Source organism: Aulonocara stuartgranti (genome assembly GCF_965226115.1).
Source record: "Aulonocara stuartgranti genome assembly, chromosome: 17".
In the NCBI taxonomy this organism is placed as follows: Eukaryota; Metazoa; Chordata; class Actinopteri; order Cichliformes; family Cichlidae; genus Aulonocara; species Aulonocara stuartgranti.
Window position 1 is genome coordinate 34,067,695 of NC_138953.1, and position 20,686 is coordinate 34,088,380.

Below are 20,686 nucleotides of genomic sequence, written 5' to 3' on the forward strand. Positions count from 1 at the left end.
CAAAATAAAAGCTATACTATACGCTTCTTCTGGGCTATATTCTCAGCAGCATATTGTAGCGGGTCAGGGCTGTTCGGGGTTCTGTTTGTACAGTTATGTTTTGTTTATGTTGCCATAGTGACGGGTGACGCCCTCTCGCTGCGACGGTGTGTCCTTCCGGGGTCAGAGGGCGCCCTGTGTGTTGTTGTTGTTGTTGCTGTGCGGTTGCCGCGCTGAGCAGTTAGCTAGCGGCAGTGTTCTTTTGCAGATGTCAATAAACGGCTGTGCTCCCTGGCTAGCTCACGGGAAGAAAGACTAAACGACACCTCCGTCTCCTCCTTGTCTGAGCTCGCCACATTGGTGTCAGAAGTGGGATGATGGTGGCACCCCATGTTCTGACCCGAGTGACTTTTCCCCCGCCGGTCGTGACCGGCCGGTGCGCCAAAAGAAGGCACCTGGACATTTGCAGGACTTTGTGTGGGGTAATGGGGTCGTCGGGGACAACTGACCCCTTAGGTGGGGGCTATGTAGCGGGTCAGGGCTGTCCGGGGTTCTGTTTGTACAGTTATGTTTTGTTTATGTTGCCATAGTGACGGGTGACGCCCTCTCGCTGCGACGGTGTGTCCTTCCGGGGTCAGAGGGCGCCCTGTGTGTTGTTGTTGTTGTTGCTGTGCGGTTGCCGCGCTGAGCAGTTAGCTAGCGGCAGTGTTCTTCTGCAGATGTCAATAAACGGCGGTGCTCCCTGGCTAGCTAACGGGAAGCAAGACCAAACGACACCTCCGTCTCCTCCTTGTCTGAGCTCGCTACAATATTAAACATATCAGGTCCCCATAAGGAGAATCATGTGCTAACGGCTGTCTAAATGACTCGGGTAAAGTTTGTAGCATGCATGTGTGTTGTTTTTGTCTACTTCCACTTGTCTTTGCACTAGTATGATGTCGGTGTAAATGTGCAGTCATATTCGTTGTGTTCCCACTAGTGCTGTCAGCGTTAATCTCGTTGAAATGACGTTAACGCCACAACACGGCAAATCTCCGTTAACGAGCTACCCCTGATCGCCCCGTGCTTAGACGGCCAACGAGTTAACGAGCTAACTGCGCTAACACACTAGTTCCCACCCATGTAATTGAGCATTGTGGCACATCCAACATACTGTTTTACTTTAGTCCATGACGCGCTTACCTTCAGAGTCATACGTCACATGAAAACCAAAATAATTCCAAACGCTAGATCTGAATGAGGGTGGGGGAGGTTCAATTTGCCATGTTACAAGGAGAGCTTAACTTCTGTCTCGCTAGCTTGCCCTGCACTCTTCCTTCTGACGATGCTGTCTGTGTTGAGCACTCAGTGGATCTGCGCTCGACAGTGCAGCCTAGGCGGAGTAGTCGAACGCAGATTCAACGCAGACAGCATTGTCAGAAGGAAAGTTGATAAAATAAATTACAAATTTTGTATTGTTCATACATATGCGTACCGAACCGAAAGCACTGTATCGAACGGTTCAATATCGATATGAGTATCGTTGCACCCCTAATATATATGTATATATACATATATATGTATATATACCAAACGACACCTAATATATATGTATATATACATATATATTATATATGTGTATATGTGTGTATATGTATGTGTGTGTGTATATATATATATATATATATATATATATATATATATATATATATATATATATATATATGTATATATATATATATATATATATATATGTGTGTGTATATGTATGTGTGTATATGTGTGTGTATATGTATGTGTGTATATGTGTATGTATATGTATATGTGTATATATCTATATATCTATATATCTATATATCAGAAAATCTTTAATGAATTGGTTAATTTCACTTGGCCAAGTATTTTTGTTGTTGTTGTTTTTTAAACTTCATTATGAAAACTGATTGGTCTTGTTTAGCATCATTTTTAAACATATCGAGTTTGAAGCTCTAATGTGCAGCTATAATGTGAGAGATTAGCAATAGATTCATATTTGAACTACATTCATCACATTTGCTCAGGACCTGTGCTGTAATTTGCCAGAACCTTCATATGTCTCCCCAACCTGTTCCCTCTGTTTGAAATGAGTAGGTTCTTTTTGTGCTGAAGAAGAGTCAAACAACCTCTTTTTTATGAACATGCCTGAATCAAAAGCCCAGGTTAACAAAGAAAGCTGACTGACCATTTGTGGTTACCTCTGACTGGGTTTTAGGATTTGTCCATTCAGCAAATGAAAAGAAGATCTGTCTACGTCAAACTTTTGTATTGTGCCCTAGGCTGTGCATTTATACATAGGTCTATGTTTTTTTGTTTTGTTTTTTTGTTGTTGTTGTTGTTGTTGTTACATACAAAGCGGAAAATACAATATGCTTGGTCGAAGTGAAATTAAGACTGACTTGAGTTCAGTTTTACAATAATAAAGCAATTACAGTAATTTTCAGTTGTAATGAAAAATCTAAAGCCCCTTTCACATGTGCTCTGCAGCCCCGAGTAAGCCAGCCAACAGAGGAACATGTGGGAACACAAATAGAAGGCAGTATTTATCTATTTCACTGCTTCCTGATACAAAGTCAGTAGATTGCACTGATGGTCAAAAGCACAGCTAATATTCCGGTGCTTTGACCTGTAACGTACCCTGTATTTCCACTAGCACGAATGCATCGGAAGTAGACTCTTCGTGATGTGCGCCACAGATGAACTTCACGCAACTTTGAATAAGGTTGTGTGAAGTTCATGTGTGAAACAGCTTAGCTGCGAATTTTAAGGGAAAAAGTTGCATTACTCCTGCAATCTATATTTGTATTGATACCCGTCTGTAGTAACAGCACTGACTGGTTTTGTCTACAAATTCACCAACTCTCACTGTTACACTTGGTAGACAGCTAAAGCAAAAGTAAGATACAGTAATGGATGCAAGTGATGACCTGTTTAAATGTGTGTGTATGTGACTGTTTGGTTTTCATACATGCAACTGTCACTTATCTCTGGTATCATTTTAGTTATGTGGTTTACAAGTTTCGTCTACTGTAATAAAATGGGTTGTCACTTTTTGATTACGCTGTTATCTCAGCGATACAACATTGCTCACTGTTTACTGTTTGGAACAGGATTATGATGCAATGATATTATAATATGCTGAAATCCTATATTGAATGCTATCATTATCTTATTTATAGGCCTGACAGTGGCTCTGCAGCTTGTCCACAGTGACATAGAGCAAAAGTGAGATGCAAATGCTTAACTAAGGGTTTAAAAACCAAACTCAGATCTCAGATAGAACCCAAACTTCTGAGATTTGAAACACAAATTGAGAAATTTCTCCACAAATAGTGACGTAGTTGCAGCAGCGTGGCAGTTTAACATAAAAATGTCGCTTGACAAGTTTGCTTTATATCTATGAGTATAACCAGAATATAACCAGCTAAGTACAAGGTTGAAAAGAGACACATTGCAGTGAGTTGCAATTGTCAACACAGTCCGACACCTGAATTAAACTTTTGAAGAGAATCTGCATAGATCCTACGACGTAGCCTGTGCAAGTGGCAAACACCACTTGTGACTGCACTGATGGTGACATTTGGATACGTTTCTAGGAGGGTGCATGTCATGTGCATGTTACATTGGAGGGTTTCAGAATGGTTTGTGGTTATAGTGTACCTGCAGCACAGATTTAACACTAAAGCATAAATCCACTGGGACTCGGATTGATTGCAATGTGTGAACAACCTGTCTGTATGTATGATTTATAGGGCAGTTATTTCCAGTGTGTCTGAGAGTGATTGCACTCAATCTGCGTCAGACTGCAATTGTTTGGAGGCAGGTTGCTTCCCACCAGGCGACCTGTACACTTGTGATTGAAAATGGTCAACGGAGGTTAGAGGAGTTGCATGCTCAGCCTCTACAGTCAGTTTACCAATGCAAAAAAAGAGTTCAGTGCAGTTGTGGTGCAACCACTGATTGTTCTTAGTTACAAGGAAGTTATCGTCCTATTTTTACGCTAGCGTGACTGAACCATTAGGCATGCTAATCTGGTGAACACTAATTTTTAAAGTTTGTTCAGGTAAGAATGAGCTGAAAGTACTAGAAAATGGTAAGTAATTTAATTGTGTTAAAATAGAATGCACAATGAACTGACATATCGAAAGAACAGCTACACTTTTTAAGGAGGTTGAGAGGTTTTAATGTTTCATCTGAAATGATGACTCTCTTTTATAAAAGTTTTATTGAATCTGTTTTAACTTTCTGTATCATTGCTTGGTACGGTAGTATGTCCATGGATAATAAGACCAGACTTAACAATCTGGTTAAAGTGGCGGGCAAGATTTCAGGGAGGTCTCAGGTCCAGCTTGTGGACTTTTATAACAGGCAGGTGCTGAGGAAGGCAACTTCTGTCCTGTTGTGTTCAGATCATCCTCTCTTTAACGATTTTCAACTGCTTCCATCAGGTCGTCGTTATAAAATGACTGCAGTGAAGACAAAGCGACACAAATTGTCATTTGTACCTAGTGCTATTATCTTAATTAACAACACTAAATTGTAAGTGTTGTTGCCATTGCACATTGCACTTTTTTCGATGGAATATCTAGGTTGTTTTATCAGGCTTATATTATATTATAGTATTTTTTTAATGAGTGTACGTGATGTGTTGGCTGTATGTTTGTTGTTTGTTTTGACATACTGCGAATCAATTTCCCATCAGGGACAATAAAGTTACCATTGACCATTGACGCTGAAAGCTTTTGCCTTGCTGTACTGTCATATGTGGCCTTTGAAAATTACCCAGAAGACACCGTTTTAGAACCTGTTTAAATAGGCTTCACGTAGGCACTTTCTACAGGTAACATTATCACAGACGCAACATACATATTTTATGCTTTCAACGTGCTATTCATCTCTTGTACTTCTTCTTCTTTTTCTCTGCTTCTGTAAGGTAGTGTAGTCCAGTGTGTCTCTACCCAGTTTGCAAACAAGTCACGTCTCTTTGTTGACTCTCATTGACTCAAACCTCTTACAGCTAATGAACCATTTCACCACTGCCTCCCAACTTTCCCCGAAACACGCACAACAATAATAATTGTTGTCGTCGTCTCGTCTCCTGCATATTCCCTTGCTGTGAGGCTGTTTATGTAGCTGCTTCTCTGGACAGGCAGAGACATCAAGGCGATGCGTTTTGAGCTCTAAATACAAGCTGACGCTTTAATTTAGCTCTGCTGACATTTGGAGTTATTGCATAAGGATATTGAACTGAGACGACAGCCATCATGTAGGATTTCCTCTTAATAAAAAAAGAGCTGCGGGGTGACTCGCAGACTGTTTGCATTACTTGTTTATATATGTGTGGGTGTCTGCTTGCTTTCTATACATGTAAATGTCATCACTGACAGGTGTAATGGTTTGCAAATCCAGTCTGCTGGAATAAAACTTGAGATGTGCTCTTGTGAACGTGCTATTTTCGTCCAGCCTTAAAGTTGCTAACTGTATATGGTTTGGAATATGGTTGTTATATATTTTGAGCTTTGGTGAGGGGTAAGAGATGATAAATTGATGAGAACATGATATTTCATTAATGAATGTTATCACTCTCTGATTTTTAGGTCTGGCAGTGGCTTTGCAGCTCCTCCATGGGGATATAGATCAACTAAGACGGGAGTACATGGTCCTTTTCACCCGTGGTGTGTCAATCACCAGGAAACTGGGCTTCTCTGATGTCATCATGCCAGGTAGGATACCACAAACCAACATTACTTTGTAGGTCTCAAAGCAGTTGTTGTCAAAGTGGGGCCGGGGGACTAATAGTCATGGTGTTGTGGAAAAATAAGTGCGCTGTGTCATTTAAAAAGGGCACATTTACAGTTGGGGGCAATTTACCTCTATAAAGCAAGATAACTGTGTCCATTACTCACTTCACGTTGTCTTTGGGTCAGTAGAAGCGCTTATTTGATGTGACACATCACATCAGTCTCTCATATAATCGCTCATTTCCCTCAGGGTGCAATGAACCATTTGTTGTGTAGCTTTGCTTATCGGCTGAGTCAAAACTAACTAAGAATTGTGTTTTTATTCTTATTTCGTTTTATTGCTGTTTTTCTGATCACGGGTGACAGAAGGGTCGTCTGTCGTTCCATTCATACACTCTTTATTTTCACGTTGAGTGGCTGTAATCCCTCAAAGCTAGCATTGAGCAAGGGGTCGAGAGTTTATTACAGCGAGAGCAGAGCTCACACGTATGTAGACTGTCATATACACACCAATGTCCGAGTCATCAGACAGTATTAGGCTGTTTAGCAGACAGCCAGGCCATAGCTGGATGATTTGAACAGTGCCCCCACCTTATTATGACAGAGGGGTTTTTACTGAGCACCTGCGCCTCCTAATGTTTTTTTCTGTCACACATAAACTGCTGCTGCTATTGGTAAAAACATATTTATTGTCTGTAAATACGGGGTTCCAATAACTATTGCACAGCCAGCAGGTGTGGGTAGACCTAATGCGTCCTATCATACGTCAATGTTTGTTACATAAAGTTTTAGCTGACAGACTTGAGGCTGTTAACAGTATATTTTTTTTGTTTTGGTACTCTGTTTTGTATTGTATTTGTTGGCCTGTCTCAAAATTATTATAGTTATTCTTATTATAGTTGTCGTGTTTACACCCAACATCTCTGCCTACTGCATGAATCGAGAGATATTTGAATTCCACCCTCACAAAGATGAATCATGCTGTTAAAGGTAGAGAGATGACACTTGGCTGCTTCTGTAAATGCACCTCGGGCTTAGCTGAATTGGGTCTTATCGCCTGGGTACCAAATACACAGCCACATGTTTATATGTACACACGCCCGGGGAAAAGTAGGGAAGGAAACTACTGGCTGAATTAGCTCTCTGAGGCAGCTGAACATAAGGGGACTTTTTCAACAGAAAAGCTGATGTCTTAAAAAAGCTAGATATGCTGTCTGGTCACACAGATATAGAGGAACCACATACTGTGGGCCCCCCCAGCGCCTCGCTAACAAAGATTTATGTACACCATCTCCTTTGTCTTTTTCTGGCTACAAACCCTTAACGCTGAGTGCTCTCACCCTTTCTGCTTGTGCAAGTCTGCCCATGGGCAAAGGAGCAAAGGAGACTGCCTTTCCTCCTTTTTCCTCTTATTTCTCATTCCACGTTTTGTGTGCGATCTTTCCTCTCATTTTCTTTGTCACACACAAACAGACTCTTTTCTCCGTCCAGCTGCTCCCCCCACCGTCTCCACTTCCTCTTTTCCCATTGTACATTAAAAAAAAAAGTGTTCCTGTCGACCTTCCTGTGCTCTTTGTGTGTATGTGTGTGAGTGTGTACATATACTTGTATGTATAACGTTGGGGTGAATGTATATAGTCGAAATCATCATGAAGAAGAAGAAGAGTGTAGCGGTCTGATTAAGAGTAGATAATAAGTGCTAACTCTAATGATAGACACGACCACTGAAACCTGCCGAAGTTATTTGTCAAACCACATACATTTTTTTTCTTACTTACCCAGCACACTTTGCATTTATACTCCCCCACCACAGGAAACCGTATATGAATGGCTGCAGTCATTGAACAGCTGCAGTTATAACAAAGACAAAGATTATTTCTTCCTCAGATTATTTTCCCAGATTGCAGCACATGAGAAGCACAGAAAAGGCTGCATTTGTTGCAGGGTTGTTTATAAGTCAGATTTTTTAGCTTGAAGTCATACTGAACAATGATTATGCTCCCAAACAGTATGAATATGCACAGTTACCGTAAGCTTATGTCCTGGGATAGATTGATTAATAGGAAAGAGTGAGGGTTCTGTTCCAATTTGAATACACGTACATTATTTATTCATTTGTGCGATTTGTGTTTGTGAATCGTTTCATGTGCTGTCCTTGCTTCTGAGCCCTGGGGGTTGTGGCCCCCATGAAGGATAAAAAATAAATAAATAAAACTCAGAAATCATTAAAAAGCAAACAGAATAGCAATTATTAAATATCTGAAAAAAAAAGAAAGAACAAAACCCCCCCAGAATTAATACCTTCAGGCTTCCCCCCCCAAGTAAAATATTAAATACTGCTCACCTGTTCAGACATATAAGAGTAATAAGAAAATGGTATAACTGGTTGAAAGCCCAGTACATGTATTCAACCTCACGAGTCGATAATTCTTTGCTTTAACAAACAAAATCCACATCCTCCCCCTTTTACCCCCTGTTTTGACCTTTGTCAGGCTCAACCACAATGACAGTTTGACATGTTAAAATGTTATAACAATTACTATTTTCTTTTCTCGATTACTTAAAAATGCCAGTGTCCCCATCTCACGCACGCACGCACGCACGCACGCACACACACACACACACACACACAAAGAGCAGTCTTTAATTGTTGAACATTCTGACAGCCAGATGTCATATTTCATGTCACCAGAAAATATATCATCAAATGCCACCTAATGTAAACGCTGTCCACCCCTGCCAGGAGGAATTACGCAGAGAATCTGCAGCGCTCTCATTAATAATGCTAGCTCATGTGCATAATCAATGCTTTGTTGCCTCTTTCCTGCAGGAGTGATGAGAAACGACCTTTACATCACACTGGAGAAAGGAGAGTTTGAGAAGGGGGGGAAGAGCGTGGCGAGGAATGTAGAGATCACCGTGTATGTGCTGGATATTGATGGACAGATCCTAAAGGTGAACACTGCTTTTGTGTCTTACTTAGCAAATATAAACAGTTTTGTTGCTAGACACAACAACTAAGGCTAATAGATTTAAATCCCTAACCAGTTGCACACTATTAAGGGAAAAAAAAAGCGTCTTTTTTGGAGCAAATCTCTTCATTTAAGCATTGCTGACCCAGATGAGGGCTAAGTGTCTCTCTAGTGTGTTGCCCATTTCTGGTGCAGCACTGTGACAGTCTGCCTCTGTGGTTTCCTGCACAGCCTAGGCCTTGGACAGAAAATAGAGTCAAATATAACCCTGCTGTCACTGCTGCTGCCACTACATGGCACGCAACCCCCATCCAAAACACATAAACACAAATGTAAACCTTGTCTTCCTCACTTTATTGCCTTTTGTTGGCTCTGGAAGGTTTACAACACATTTCGAGCTGATATATTAATTCACAGTGTCCTTTTCGGTCTGCCTCGCCCTTGAGGCCATTCTCTTTTCTGACTTTTCTGTTGTTGTTTGGGAAACGTTAATATAATATAACATTCTTTATATCTTTCAGGGTCATGTGACAGCTGGCTCAGGTGAACCAAGTGTGGATGAGTACCATTCCTTGGTGTTGTATCACAACAACAGTCCCCGCTGGGGCGACCAGATCAAGCTCCCTATTCCGGTCGACATGTTTCGGGGGTCGCACGTCCGCTTTGAGTTTCGACATTGCTCCAGTAAGTGAAAATAGGTTTGTCGTTTATTTATTCAGGAAAGGTTAAGCGACCACATTTTTAGCAAGTTTTCGCACATTTTAATACACCGTCGGCTTGTGGTGTGAATGCGTGAGGAGCTGCATTCTTCACAGCTGAATACCTTGGGAAGTTGAAGATAAAGACCAGACATCCTGCACTGACTCCACTGTGCCCTGCAATTCCAGGCACATCACTGATAAACCTTTGAAAGAAGTATTCATTTTCCTTGCTTGCTTCAACCTACCAGCCCTCCAGCCTTGTGCCCACTCCACATAGACGGTGTCCAAGTGTTTAAGCTCTTTTTTTTTACTTTGGTACTGATACTAGTTTGTCCAACTTCTCATTTCCTAATGAGACAAAACTTTAATTATAATCAAAGTATGCCTCACTCCCTCTCACATTCTTTCTGTGCTTTGGGGAGAAGGCCCGGTCTCTTCTCTCATAACAAGTCGATATTATTATGCCAAGCCGTGAGGCTGTGTGGCTGTGTGCAGCAGATATAGTAGCCTTATTACTGCTGGCAGTGCTAGTATTCCCACCTAAAGGCTGCCTATTAAGATCCCAATTTAAGCCTGTGGTGACACCAAACTGAGGAGGCCATATTACACATGTTATAAGGGCTGCCTGCAAAATTCTGATTAGCACACACTCTCATTTTCAGTTAAGGCTTAATGGAAGGTTTGGTTTTCTGACTATGCCTTTAACTGCTAATTTGTTTTTGAACTCATTATTATCCAGTGTTGCTTCTAAATGGGGCTAATAGGAACAATAAGGACCTGCCAGTATAAGCTGTGCAATGCTTTATTAACTGGTTGTTTATACAGTACAGTTCTGAACCAGTTGAATCAATTTACAAGAGAAGCTGTACCTTTTATGAATAAAACGGCATGTTACTGCGTGTGGGTCTTGCACTTATTTTTCTATTAATAATGTGAATTATTAAGCAGTTCCTTCCATTATAGAGCCTCAAAACTGCCATGTTTGGACTCTTTACAAAAAGGCAACCTGAGATAATTACAAACTGCGGCCACAAGAAGGCTGTAATTTAAAGGATGTTGCAAACAAGCAGTAACTTATAGTGGATGAATACTGTTTTATATATAACAAGAGTGACTGCTTTAACTTTGTTTTTTTTAATTGATATTGCTTTTTAGATTTCACCGGGTTAGCAGTACTTGCCTTGATTGTCCCAATGAAGTGGCACTGCAGTGGCATAATGGTACCAGCAATCATTCAGGACGCAAAGTTAGGCTCAGGTCCAACATCAGCCAATGCTGATGCCCTTATACTTAGCATAGGGTACCTGGGCAGTGGTTTAGCCTGCCTCCATTACTGCTGCACGGCTACAAGCCACTTTATAACCCGTCTCCACTTTAACTTCTCATTGTCATGGCATATATGACTGGACTGATGGCCTATCTGTTAAATTTTGTTGTTGTACTCCCCTTATCCATGATCCAAGCTGCAGATAGAACTAAAAATGTTATTTTGATTGCAATGGTAATTAGTGGTCTTTGTGAGTAGAAAACCTGAATAACAAGCCAGAGAGAAATGAGACAACAGTTTCTAGTTTGATGCATTAAAAACGTATTTCTCTTGGGAAAGACAACACACACAAACATACAAACTCACAACAGACTAGTAGACACTGTTAAATAAATCACTGGTGTTGCAATAAAAGGAAATAGAAACTTTCCATGCTCCGCTTTTGCTTCCCGCTGTGCACGCATTAACATTTCACTGCTAAGGCAGCAGATAAATCAGATTACATGTGTTCATACTGCAAATTATGCCCAGAACTTTCAGATAAAGCTTCCCACATTAATGAAACCCTCAAAAGAGTAAATCAACTTAAAAACCCCCAAAAAACAACAACTTTTTGCTTAGTTACCTCACATCCTACCGTTATGCAAGTGTGATTAAAGGGGTAGTGAATTTCCGAGTACAGGTGAGGTGTCCTTTAGATTTTCCTGTTATTAAAAAAAAAATTAAAAAAAAATTACATCACGTTTCAAAATTAAAATTAATTGCCTTACATATGCAAAGCTCAGGTTTTATATATTTAAACCTCTGTTGTTTACCCTATATCAACCAATGCTCTTGATGTTTGATTGTGCTAAAATGAGCAGGAGCATGCACTTCGTTTGCACATCTTTGCACTTGCATACCCACTGATTGGCACCTTCAGCAGTCAAAGGTTACTCACAGAGCCTTTGAATAAATACTTTTCTTCTCCCTGGAAACATACTAAGAATTCAACATATTAATTTGCTGCTGTTAAGTCTAAAAAAGAAAGCATTTTTGTTTTGACGCAGTCTGGGCTGTTCTATTTTTGGACTCAATATCACGTCCATGTGTTGTTGTTTGACAGCTAAAGACAAGGGAGAGAAGAAACTGTTTGGCTACTCCTTTGTTCCTCTGATGCAAGAGGACGGAAGGACTCTGCCAGATGGCACCCATGAGCTCATTATCCATAAGGTAAGACCTGCATACCCTCACCATCTACTGTAGGCTTTGACTGGGGGGGGAGTACCAAATCAATTTTAACCTCTTCTTGGCAGGATATTCGTTTTTGGCTTATATATAGTGTATATAGTTTTTACTGCAGAAACCTTCACAGTGTTGTGTAGGTTCATCTAAGATTGTGATATCTTAAAAAAAAGATATCATCTCATGTCCATCAGTAGATTGTAGCTTAGCCGTGATCTTAACTGAACCTGTTGATTGTTTTGCATCTCACAGGTGCTGTCAAGGATAATTTGGATGGGATTGTGCCCTGTATATGATTACGTGAATCATTGTCTCTAAATGGCAAATTGTGAGAGTCTTTTATGATACAGTTAAGAGCCACCGGCCACCAAACAGCTCGCATCACTCAATTACAGGGTTGCACGCCAGCGAGTAATGTCCGCTTACATAACATTGCCAAGCTGTGAGGTTGAATTTAACCAGGCGTAAGTGTTGCTGTATTTCTGTTTGTTAGTCTGCATCTCTTTATTTAGATTCACCTTTTCTCCCTACGTTTTAAGCGACTCACAGGTTTGTCGTATCAAAGGTCTGAAACAAGTAAAATGACCAGTATCCCCAGTTAAAAGCTGCTGCAATGCTGTCTTGGGTGTAATTCGGAATAATTGCAGACTAGATGCTTTTCCTCAGCTGCAGGCGAAGGGTGTGTCCAGTTCTGTGGAAGGAAAAGAAACATGAGTGCATTCATGCATTTTATTGGCAGTAAGGGGTCCAAAAATATGATGTATTTATTCTATGATTATCTATGGTTTAGTTCAACAGTGTATAAACACAAAGAAAAATGCTATTTTCTTTGTACTTTTTCATGTCAGGTTGCAAGATTTAGTCTTACCAAAATCCAGGTTTTGAGCCTGCTGGTTTTAGTGGACTGCTTTCTTTTTCCTGTGTGTCTCCACCATAGAGGGGGGTAAAGGCCCATTGTAATGCCAGATGAAAGTTGCTGAAAAGCTCAATGAAACTGCATGGCCTAGTTTCTCCTCAGGCCTAAAATAGACACACAGGAGCAGTCCAAACTCTTTGGTAGCTTTGGAGCTCAAACAGCTTCAGATGTAGGACTGCATGTTAAATCCATAACACAAGACAATCTAATTTCAGTCAAGACCTCTTCAGTAAAAAGAAGACTGTCTTTTGTTTTTTTACCTTCATAAACAGTAATTTATCTATGCCTCTGTTTAAGCAATTTCCCCACATAAGAGGGTGAGGAAGGAGAGCAGCAACAAGATTCTTGGTACCAAGCAGACCAGGCCTTAATGACAACAGATATAACAGTGGAATCAGACACAACATGAAAAGAAGGGTCTGATTCAGAGGTTGGTTGCAAAGGAGCTTGCAGAGGCAGTTGGTGAAGTCACACATATTGCTTCAACAGTTGGGGGTTTCTGATGGTTCAGAGATTTACAAGGAAAGCTAATAACACTTTTGTTCGGAAACGAGCCTATTTCTAACTTCAATATATGACAGGATGATTAGCCACCATGAGGATCAACTTCTCCTTTATTTTGATGTTGGATGACAAGTTAAAGAGCAACCACCTACCTCTCACAAAATATTTACAGACATGATTAGGCCCTGAAACGAGCACTGAAGCTTTTGAATAGACAAAAATGTAAACTATTTACTATTGCAAGTAAAGCAAAGCGATGGATCTGCTGGTCAGTTATCGGGCAATACAGGTCATTACTTAGTTCAAATGAATGCAAAGAAGGAGTATTAAAGCCTGAAAAGATGCCTGTGTGAATCCTCCTTACTCATCCTTTCAAGCTCAATATGACTGATGTAGATTCCACCCAAGATCTTTGATGTGGTATGCCCAAATATTATCTTTTTGAAAAGTAATTAGAAAAATCATCCACCTTTTCCTGTATCTCCCCTCGTTCTCTGTTTTTAATCGGACACACTGAGGGTTCAAACTGGCATTTGAACCCTCAGTGTTGCATTCTTCTGCTCTTGTCCAAAACATATGCCAGTGGCAGCTCAAAAAAGTTGTGCTTTATTTTTTTTGCTTGGTTTCCTTGCAGTGCGAGGAGAACACCAGCTTGGCTGACTGTTCACGCTACCTGAAGCAGCCGTTCTCCAAGCCCAACCTGCCGTCTAACAATCAGACGCTGAAAGGAACCAAGGAATCTTTCTGGATCACCAGCTTCCTCTGCTCCACCAAGCTCACGCAGAACGGTAAACAAGACTCAGGCATCGACATTTGGGTCGCTTGCCTGCTGAACTGTTTTTGGCCGCCACACTTTTACAGATTTTAATTGGGAGTTTAGTTGTGCAGCACTTCACTAGCTGGTTCTGTGTACTTCTATAGATCAGCGAGTGTTACAAAGAATGCAATCAGGGCTTCAAAAGAGGCTGAAGAAAATGTAGAAATGCCATATGTTAAGGGAAGTCAAAGAGACGGGTTCTGTGCAAGTGTTGAACTGATGTTCCCCTCCCTAGTGCGCGAACAAACCAGTGAATATGCAAGGTGGTAGGAACGGCTTCTGATCTGCAAAACTCACTAATGAACTAATAAGTCCTTATGCTTTTGGGTTTGGGATTTCAGCATGGCTAGAAGACTAAGTCAGTGTTTGAATAGAAACTTTAAAGTTACAAGCATAATTCAGTTGCAACGCTCTTTGTTTATTTATCTTTTGAGATGCATTTTAAGACAACCAAAATCAGTAATGTAACAACACAAACAGAATTTTGAGTCTAAAATTGCAAAAAGACATTTCAGGTTCAACAGAGACAGCTAAAAGACTTTCTTCTTGAAGCTTATGTTTTATTCATGCGTATGTCCGGGGAATCCTGCACAGGAAAATGACTTTTTATCTCCCTCATCCTGCTGCACTTGAAAATGTCATCATTTGTTTGGATACGTTGGGGGCTTTGGGGCTATAATTGAAGGGCCTGATGATGCTTTGTGATGTGAGATGCACGCAGCTCTCATAATCCTCATAATCCTGTGTTGTTGTTGTTTTTCTTTTTTTTTTTTGATCTTGATCTTGATCATCTTGATCTTGTCACTGTTTGTAAGTCATGTGTCTTTTTGCATCTTACCCCTCCTTGTTGTCTTCCTTCAGGTGATATGCTGGACCTGTTGAAGTGGCGAGCCCACCCTGAGAGGATCAACGACAGCTTATCAAAGCTGAAGGAGATCGATGGCTCGGAGATTGTCAAAGTAGGCCAGCAGACAGACTCTCGTCCATGATTTGGCCCTGCTTTTTCTTGCCTTGTTCAATTCAATTCAATTTTATTTATATAAAAGTGCCAAATCACAACAACAGTCACCTCAAGGCGCTTTATATTGTACAGTAAAGCTCACTGTTAAGAATGAAGTGTCACTGTTTTATTTCAATCAAAATGTATTTAAAGTTCAGGTTGAGGAAATGAAAGCCTGTTTTGTACTTCTCTAACAGTTTCTCCAGGACACCTTGGACACCCTCTTCGGGATTTTGGATGAAAGCTCCCAGAGATATGGACTTAAGGTGTTTGATTCACTGGTAAGTCAGTTGTCCAAATGGCTCAGTCGTGTCGCAGATTCTTTTTTGTGTGTGCGCATTCTCAGTTTTTCTTCACATCAGGAGCCATCTGATAGTGTTTGAGTCAACAGTAAGAGCAGATACACAAACTCCAAGAGAAAGATCTAGTGATGTAACGCTTCAGAGCTCGCTGAAGCAATCTCAACCTGGTCATGCTGCACTGAGCTGATAGTGTGAGCCCGGAGATCGATCTCTTTCTCTCTTTCTCTCTTTCTTTCTGTCTCTGTCTCCTCATGTCTCTCTCTCTCCAAATCAGTTTCACACTGACACACAAGCACACTTTCTCCTCTCACTTTGGCGTTATCAGTGATGAAAAGGTCTAGTGGGCCGCTGTAGCCATCAGGTTTTCTTTATGTTGCTCGAGATCAATCAAACAGGTTGGACGAATGGACTTGTGCTCTGTGGCTGGACAAGCTCAGATCATACAACAAGCTGCAGACATGAAGTGATGGGTTTTTAAAAATATTTCTAGAGATTTGTGTGCAGCATGTAAATACGCTTCTTTTTAATCTCGTAGCCTCATATGAAAGGCACAATTTTACATTCATGCATCTTAGATAAAACTTTATTAAAATACACAGAATTCTTTAGATGTTTTTTAAGCGATATGCCAACATGATTTTTTTTTTTAAGTTGTCTTCTCTGTTTACTCTAGGTCCATATCATCAACCTTCTCCAGGACAGCAAATTCCAGCACTTTAAACCAGTCATGGACACCTACATCGAAAGCCACTTTGCTGGAGCTTTGTCCTACAGGTATGTGATGTTTTAGCATTCACTTGTAACAAATGCTGCAGATTTTCAAGGCTACATCACAGAACCACACATTGTATTCTAATAAGATATCACAAGAGGTAGGCTGGACAAGAGAGTCCAACCTACGTCAATGCTGAGAGGCAGCTTTGCTCAGTCATGTGCTTTGATAGAAGATTGGATGAAATGCTTATGGTGCCCCCTGGTGGATGAAAAGTGAATTAGAAAATTGTGCTCACTTTTGTCTCCCTGGATTTCATTTCTCCTCCATCACACACCTGCTGTTCTCACCTCACCAGTTGTTTCTTTCAGTCTGTACCCATTTCTGTCTTCTGATATTTTTGTTAAACTTTCTTTTGTAAGCACACACACCGCTGCCACATTTCTAGAAGTTCTAAACAGGAAACAAAGATACTTAAAGAGTACTCTCATAAGTACTCAATGCCATATGTGTCAGAAGCGCACCGCTGGATGAAGATGATCTCTTGAGTTGAAGAGTTTAATTTCAAAGTTCGACCGTTTAAAGCAGCAGTAAAAAAAACTGAAACAGATTACAAGTGGGTGGGTGGCTAGGAGCTTTTATTACTCTTGTCAGCCCGCAGTTTCATGATTATTACACATGGCTGTAGTATTGTATTGATGAATTAATGTGACCAGAGTTCATTTAAATAATGGACGATAGACTGTTACATTTTAAAACATAACACTGTCTCATCTATATTTGCCAAATCCAGTGAGAGAAGCAATGCAGCTAGTGGTAACTAGTTGTACGGTGTGTGTGTGTGTGTGTGTGTGTGTGTCTCCTCCAGGGACTTGATCAAAGTGCTGAAGTGGTACGTGGACCGCATTGTTGATGCAGAGCATCAGGATCACATACAGCAGGTGCTCAAGGTGAGGCACGCACAAAGACAGCCAGGCCAGTATTTCAAACTGTAAATGCAGCTGCCTTTATCGATACACAAATACACCCATGCACACAATGACACCATCCACTGCCACTCCTGCTAATTCATACGTTCTTCTACCATTTGTTATCCCCCACCTGTGTCTATTACACTGCATGCAATTTTAATGAGCAGAAGCACAGTGCCTCTAGTGTTGGGAATCCTCATCACATTTTTCTAATGACTCATGCAGACACACTGTCAGTGGAGCACATTGCGGCACCCAAACTGTGGCTCCTCGTTTAACATTCACAGAATAGATTCTGCACCAGAAGTGAAATGGTAATCTGTAGTGCAGTAAATAATGAATAAGCGGTACAGTGCAGATGTGCTTGCAGGCTTTTCCACGTAGAAGCAGACAAGAGAATCTCTTTAGACGGGTTTAATTGCGTATCTAACATGTCGATGTGCTTATCTTTAGGCACATTCCTTTTTTAATAAAAAGCAAAGCGGATCACTGTCAAAAAACTGCTATATTATAAATGAGCTCAATAAAAATAAAATTAAAGGTTATCATGAATAAAATTGTTTTATTTATTTAAATTCATGTATTTCAAGACTTTGCCATAGACTGTATATTAAAGGCGTTGGTAGTCACATCAATGTCAGCTATTGCTTTTGAAGCTTCAAGATGGGCATTTTACTCAGTGTTGTTGTTTGTTGTTTTATACCCACAAATGACCTAATTTGGAAAAATAAATCATGTAACTGCTAGCATGATTTATGCTATCAGAGAGACACAGATACCTGCTGCCATGTAAGTCAACTTATAAATAAAATAAAACTTTTACTCACTTTAGAAACTGGAGCATGGGCGTCTTTGACAGTATGTTGGTACAATTAAATAAGCAGCCATGTTATTTGTCAGGTAATTGCATTAAACCTCTTCCACGGGACATACAGTCGGAGAGATCCAGTTCAGTGACTTACATTAATTGAGGGGATCTCCGAGCAGATGGCTAAAGGCACCAACTTGTTATTCAAAGCAGCCGCTCTATTAATTGTCCAGAGCTTTAAGCCCTTACAGTTACAGTTGGATACAATACAAAAGATACAATTTAAACTGCTGAGGTGTGTGGAAATTTGCTCCTACGTTCCTTGAAAGAACAAATTGGCATCCAAAGTTCTTTTTGTATTCCAGTAGCTTTAGTGATCTCCCTCCATGAATTTGTTGACATATGTGAGCCCTATATTGATGCTATCATTATTATTGCTTTTAATAAGTAGGCGATTGTTCGATGCGATGCGCAGTTAGCCACATTACTTTATTGCATCGGTTATATCTAAGGAGGTTCACGCTAGCTTACACCGTAAGTTATGGTATTTGGTTTCAGAGGGGTTTGTGGTTATGGTGTACATCTCCCACTGAAGCATAAATCTCCACCCTGACTGTAAATCTGTCTACTACTGTTTTTAAATTGGGCACCCTCACATTAACATCTGTGAGTACTGGACAGCCTCAAGTGGCCCTTGAGATCACAATGCCAGAGTGACTTATTTGTTTTGTTTCAATTTATTTCTTCATGCTTGACTCAAAAACTCAAAATGATGAATTCATTATCAGAATTGCTTGAATAGTCTGGTACTTTTGACTTTGAGATAAATAAAATAATAAGAGATTGGATGAAATTCATCAGGACAAAATGTACGAATTCTCTATTATCTGACAACTTTCCCTGGAAGGAACTTTTGTGCTTTTTTCCATCAGGCGGCAGAAGACAAATTCTTTTTTCCTTTTTTCCTCTTTCCTCTCAGGCCAGCGAGTACATTTTTAAGTACATCATCCAGTCCCGTCGGCTCTTTTCGCTCGCTACAGGAGGCCAGAATGAGGAAGAGTTCAGAGTCTGCATTCACGAGTTGTTCATGTCCATCCGCTTCTTCCTCTCGCAGGAGAACAAAGGCACCACGCCCGTCGCACAGACACAGGTGTGTATGGGCTTGTGTGAAAAATCAGTGACAGGCATGAGCGTATCTTAAGATCTTTGCAGCTTTGTCATACATGCGCCTGATTGTGTGAATCTGAATGTGAAAATGTGCGCCACTTGATGTTTTCTTTCTCAGGGGCTCCTGTTGATGCAGTTGTGAAAGGTGAGAAATTGGCTGTAATTGAATTTCATGCTGCCAGAGGGTTTGGAGGCAGAACAGGGATTTCTGTGGCAGGTTTTCCTTAATCAGTGGGAGGTCTGCACAGCAGGGCAGCTGCCTTCACTGATTTCAAAGAAGACCAAAACAAAACAAGCTAAAGACCCCAAAGATAATCCTAATTCACCTCACCCACACAAAATCTAAACATGTCTTTTCTTTTAGAAGCCATAATGAACTACACATTTTTGCAAAAACCTCACTTTTAATCTTCAAGAATCAGATTGCTGTTGCAACTTGAACTATTCCAGCTGCGCTCTGTCTGAAAACCTCTGTTTTAGTCCCCCACTGACTTCTGATCTGTATTCTCAACACAACAATAGCAGTGGGAGAATGCAGGTCGGGCTAATACTAATCCCACTTAATCTGTAACATCTAGCACACACACGCCAGCATACACAAATACATACACACTCAAAAACATAAGCAGCAAACCCATATACAGATAGGCAAACTGTTTCCTGCACATATGGAATTTATCATGTGCAGAACAACTTGAGATTGGCAATTTGGTATTTAACTGTCACTCCTGTTTTAGATTTTATACTGTTAAGTAAAAATGCAAAAAACCAAAACATGATTTGAACATATTTTTTGATATAATTATGCTTATTTAATGCAAAAATTAGATATGCTGCATTCTAAAATTAGTAAACACTGTGATTACTCAGAAAAGCTACTTCAGTTGGGCAGTTACGGCCCCTGTTGCCTTATTTAAATGGATGAAACATCTTTTCTTCAAAGAAAACATCTTTGACAGTTGCTGGAAAACAAAACAGCATTTGTCTTCTGCCAGAATGTCCCAGAGAAGAAGAACGTTAGTGTTACAAAAAGAGAGACTCAAAGGGAGATATTTAGTCCTTTTTTTCTCAACTATTCAATGAGAAACTGACAAAACCTGACAGGAAGAAGGAGAATCTGACAGCCAGCTACAAACAAGTGATGGGCAGCAATCCTAGCTGTCCTTCAGCTTAATCCACGTAATCCGTGCCTGCCAGAGTTCTGACTAAATCCAAGTGGGGCCAGTGATTCAGGGCAGAATAGTAAATATTTACCTCTGTTTACTAAATAAAACAGCTGTCTAGAAACATAGTATGAATATTAAGAAGAGTATGCAGCAGTACAGTCGCTTCTTCTTGAGTCAGTTCTTATCGGTTGAGCTGAGCTGCAGGGCATCTTCACAGTGTCATTAGGATGTAGCTTCTTTATTATGCTACTTACATCATTAAAGTTAGTGAAAGATGTATGGTAAAATATTTACTGCATATACATCTATAGGAACACTCTCATCATGGTTTTCAGCACAGTGATTCCATGCCTGGAGAAAGCATTTAAACAAGAATGAGCTCCACCTGTTGCACCTGCACCTGTTATTGAACATTCCCTCTTTA

At 40.4% G+C, this 20,686-nt stretch overlaps 1 protein-coding gene across 3 annotated transcripts in view; it reads left to right on the forward strand.

Moving 5' to 3' along the window:
- dock4b (dedicator of cytokinesis 4b) overlaps window positions 1-20,686 on the forward strand; it is a 143,936-nt gene that overhangs the window by 72,158 nt on the left and 51,092 nt on the right. For all 3 annotated transcript variants that reach the window (XM_082510636.1, XM_082510638.1, XM_082510637.1), the window contains exons 13-22: window positions 5,592-5,717; window positions 8,566-8,690; window positions 9,229-9,391; window positions 11,781-11,887; window positions 13,954-14,107; window positions 14,998-15,095; window positions 15,334-15,417; window positions 16,112-16,212; window positions 17,019-17,100; window positions 18,909-19,079. In XM_082510636.1, coding sequence (XP_082366762.1) covers window positions 5,592-5,717; window positions 8,566-8,690; window positions 9,229-9,391; window positions 11,781-11,887; window positions 13,954-14,107; window positions 14,998-15,095; window positions 15,334-15,417; window positions 16,112-16,212; window positions 17,019-17,100; window positions 18,909-19,079 — 1,211 coding nt within the window. The remainder of the gene's footprint in view (window positions 1-5,591; window positions 5,718-8,565; window positions 8,691-9,228; window positions 9,392-11,780; window positions 11,888-13,953; window positions 14,108-14,997; window positions 15,096-15,333; window positions 15,418-16,111; window positions 16,213-17,018; window positions 17,101-18,908; window positions 19,080-20,686) is intronic.